Genomic DNA, 4,661 nt, shown 5'->3' on the forward strand with positions numbered 1-4,661 from the left:
AATGCTACCAAAGGCATCGAACGTCGAAGTTTGAACTGGAATGTGAAAGTTGAGTGAGGACAAGAACCATGCTGCTGTCTTGCTCACAATTGACTTCTTGACTGAGCACATGGCCAGAGATCACATGACTACATGCATAACTGATGTAATACAGAACTACAACCAGCAGGGGAGAAAAACAAACTCAAGGAAAATAATGTCCTGATGGGAACAGAACACCCATAACAATTCATATGAGCTTCAAGATCTACTCAATGTTGAACTCCAACAAGTGGATACTTGGTTCAAATGTAATAAATTATTGCTGAATATCAGCAAAACTAACTTCATTGTATTCCACTCTAACAAAAAATCAGTGGATCATATCTACCTCAAAATAGATGGAAGGGAGTTTCACAAGAGTAAAGTCAACAAATTTCTTGGGGGTCCTCATAGACAAATCACTCAACTTCAAATGTCACATTGATCATCTGTTAACAAAACTGTCTAGATATGTTGGTCTATTCTTCAAACTCCGTTATTTTCTTCCTTTATCTGCTCTCCTGATCTTGTACAAAACCTTGTTTGAGCCACACATTAATTACTGTAACATTATATGGTGCAACACCTTCCCCAGTTACTTGAAGAAATTAGAAAGCTTACAAAAGAAAATAATAGGTACGAGCCATATCCTGGTCTGATTTTAACGCACCCACACGTTCCCTCTTCCATAGCTTTAATCTCCTGAGGCTTGCTGAGTTCAATATTCATCAAAACGCAATCATGATGTACCAAGTTGTCCATAACTTAAATCCAAGACTCTCCAAGCTCATCCCAGTCAACCGCCCTGCCCTGTTCATACTTTTAATACCAGAAATACACATCTTATTTATGAAGAAAAGACGACTGAAATGCACCAGTCTAAGTATAACCAATAGGGGGCCGCGGATCTGGAATGGGCTTGATGAGAGCCTGAAAACATCTCTATCCATCTCTGTTTTTAAGAAAAAAATGAAAGAACAACTGCTTAATTCGTATGTATAATTTATACTTAATCCATAATCTGGGATTGTTTTGTTTGTTTTGTTGTCTGCTGACTGTCCTGTTGTGTTTTTATGCTGTATGCAGTAACTTGTATTCAAGTTTTGTACTAAGTCTTCCTGCTCAGGCTCCCGCCATAAGCTTTAAGTAGCTTCTTGGGAGACCTGGCACTCCACACAATTGTGTTCTTGATGTTGATCCACATGTCGACTGTTTGTGTGTGGGGGGGGGGGGGGGGGCGAAATAAAAAAATCTGAAAATCTGAAATCAATGGGCTCACATTCTGGTCATTTGGTTTTGAAATAATGTAACTTTTAGTAGAAACATCAAAGGAAAAGAGACAGAGAGAAAAGAGCTGAGACAAATGGAAAAAGTGGAGAAAAAGAGAGAAAAACACATTTGGTGTAGAAATGACAGGGATAGAGAGAGAGCGTGAGAGAGACAAGAAGACGAGAGTGAGAGAAAGAGCGAGAGAGAGAGAGAGAGAGAGAGACAGAGGGGGAGAGAGAGAGTGGGAGTTAGATTGAGGGGGGCAATTAGATGGGGATTTCCAGTGTTAGTGAATGAGTGGGCTTCAATATGAAGAAAGAGAGAAAGAGATCGAGAGGGAGAGGGAGGGAGGGATAGAGAGAGGGAGACAGGGAGAGATGGAGTGGATAGACAGTAGAAACTAACAGAGGAGTATAAGGATGATGATGAACGATAAGAAGAGACAGGAAGAGAGACATAGAAAATGAGAGGGAGAGAGAGAGATAAAGAGAGGCAGACCGTCCTGAGCGAGCGATAAGTGACATAGAAAATGAGAGAGAGGGCTAGAGAGAGAGGAAGAGAGTGAGAGAGAGAGAGAGAGAGTGAGAGAGAGCTTGTAAGTTCCTCAGATAAGGGAACAGGGCAGACCAGTGTTGCCCCCTAGAGGCAATGATGTGTGTGTGTGTGTGTGTGTGTGTGTGTGTGTGTGTGTGTGTGTGTGTGTGTGTGTGTGTGTGTGTGTGTGTGTGTGTGTGTGTGTGTGTGTGCGTGCGTGCGTGCGTGCGCGCGTGCGTGCGTGTGTGTGTGTGCGTGTGTGTGTGTGTGTGTGTGTGTTTTCCTGTGGAAGAGGGGACATCCTGTGACAGTGACTCAATTCCCCCCCTTACCCCAACACACACACACATACACACACGCACAAACACGCTGTTTACCCTGTTTGAAGCTGCTAACAGACATTTCCTAAAGACGCACATGTGCACACACGCACGCACGCACGCACGCACGCGCACGCGCACGCGCACACACACACACACACACACACACACACACACACACACACACATTATGAATGAAATAGTTTATGGGAATAATACTTTATATACACTTTACAATCGGGCAATTGAAAATAACTTTTTAATTGTATTGTGATCGAGGGACAAACATGTGTGTGTGTGTGTGTGTGTGTGTGTGTGTGTGTGTGTGTGTGTGTGTGTGTGTGTGTGTGTGTGTGTGTGTGTGTGTGTGTGTGTGTGTGTGTGTGTGTGTGTGTGTGTGTGTGTGTGTGTGTGTGTGTGCGTGCGCCTGCTCCTGCAGCTCTCCTGCCTCAGGTTAAAGTGCCTGCTGCTTTCCTATCAAGAAGTGTCTGCCTCCAGTTTGTGTGTGTGTGTGTGTGTGTGTGTGTGTGTGTGTGTGTGTGTGTGTGTGTGTGTGTGTGTGTGTGTGTGTGTGTGCGTGCGTGCGTGCGTGCGTGCGTGCGTGCGTGTGTGTGTGTGTGTGTGTGTCATGAGGAGACAGAGGGGGCGGTCCCAGGAGCAGCAGTGGGAGGGGCTGGGGGCGTGGGCTAAGGGCCAGCCCACCAGCATAGTGACAGAGATGTTGATTCAGTCAGGCACTCCAACACAAGGCACTGAGAGGATCACACACACACACACACACACTCTTCACTGTGGAGTAACAGAGCCCGCTACAGGACGAAAGGAGGGGGAGAGGGACAACTGCACCTGTCCTACACACACATACACACTCTCTCTCTCTCTCTCTCTCACACACACACACACACTCACTCAGGCAGGCTCGGACCGGTCGTCCCTATGTGTGGATGGGACGAAAGTTACTCGGTGAGTAGACAGACAGTTTCAAAATCTGCTTCTAACATTTTGCGATTCTTGAATCCCAATTTCTTTTAATTTTTGAGTTCCTTAATTGCCTCTTTGGTCTGTTTTGGTGCTTGTTTTCTCACTGGGAATTTGGATATTTTGATTAAAATGCTGTGGTTTTATACTGTCTGCACAGAAATTCTGTTAAAAATAAACTTTTAACACTTTGAGACTTTTAATTCCACATTTATGAACTTTTAAGTTTCTTAAACAGCTCTTTGGACTGTTTTGGTGCTTGTTTTGTGACTGGGAATTTTGGGTTTTATACAGCCTAGACATATATTCTGTTAATTTTTTTTTTTACTTTTAACACTTTGAGGCTCTTAATTCCATGTTTCTGAACTTTTAAGAGTTTCTTAAATGAGCCTTTGGTCTGTTTGATGCTTGTTTTTGACTTGTGACAGTTACAATTTGATTAATTTAGCATATTGTTACTGTGAGGATTGAGAATCATTGGCAAAAATCAACTTTCAAGACTTTGAGACTCTTCAGTCCAAATTGCTGAACTTTGGTCAGTTTGGTGTTTTATAAGCACTTGGAATTTAGAGATTTGATTAAAATAGCTGCTGGCATGCTCTGACTGTCTGGATTCAGACTGAACGGATAGAAATGTCATCAAAAATCAGATTAAGATTGAAACTCTTTCATCCACATTTACTCAGTTATCAGAGATCTTTTACTCCGATTTTTATCTGGTGCTTGTTTCTAACTTATAATTTAGAGATTCTATTAAATTTGCTGCGTTCATGCAGAAAACACACAAAAATCTATTTCAATTTCATAAATCAATCAAGAATTTAGGATTCTTGAATGCACATTCTTGTCTTTTCGGAGCTCCTCATCAGCTTTCTGCCTGTTTGATGCTTGTTTTTGCCTTGGAGTTTAAGGGTTTTTTGTTAAAAACTGCTGCTTAATATGTTTTCCACACCTTTTTTTTTTTTATTAAATTTGATTATTTCAAATCACTGCTGTGACGTTTTACCCATTTTTATGACTTTGTTCAGTCCCTCAGTTGTGGATTTAAAGATGTTTCCCCTGTGTTGAAGAAGTTTGGATTTGTTGTTTAATGGAGAGAGTCATAGATAGACAGGGATGTGTGGATTGGGAGGTTTTGTCAAACCACAGACAGAGGAGCACAGTCAGAGGAGCTCAGAGGAGTGGATGTGTGTCCCCAGATTGAGCAGGCAGAGTGAGAGATCGTGTCACAGGCTCCGCTCTTCGTGTCCTCAGCGTGTGAGAGGTGAACTGAACTGCTCTGGCTTCTTGGTTTCAGTATTAGTTGTGGAAGTTGCAGCTGTTATGCAAAGAGCTGCGCTCTGAATTATTGGGAAACATTCTCATATGAAAGATGTTTTTTAAGGTACTGAATTTAAATGGTAAAACACAGTGACATTTTTTGCTGCTCTGATGCTGCTGCTGCGGGCAGAAGATTTGTTTCTTGTTATATTATACATGGCAGCAGTTTATAATTCAGATAAGAATTGATATTGTTGTGGCTTTGCAGGATCTGTAAGT

The 4,661-nt window shown here is 42.2% G+C and overlaps 1 protein-coding gene across 1 annotated transcript in view; it reads left to right on the forward strand.

The window, feature by feature from the left end:
- The first annotated feature begins 3,056 nt into the window (after positions 1–3,056).
- Positions 3,057–4,661, forward strand: part of prdm1a (PR domain containing 1a, with ZNF domain) — a 31,388-nt gene continuing 29,783 nt past the window's right edge. Inside the window, exon 1 of the mRNA XM_083635949.1 lies at positions 3,057–3,107. Coding sequence (XP_083492075.1) covers positions 3,081–3,107 — 27 coding nt within the window. The 5' untranslated portion in view covers positions 3,057–3,080. The remainder of the gene's footprint in view (positions 3,108–4,661) is intronic.

Source organism: Poromitra crassiceps (genome assembly GCF_964638095.1).
Source record: "Poromitra crassiceps genome assembly, chromosome: 1".
In the NCBI taxonomy this organism is placed as follows: Eukaryota; Metazoa; Chordata; class Actinopteri; order Beryciformes; family Melamphaidae; genus Poromitra; species Poromitra crassiceps.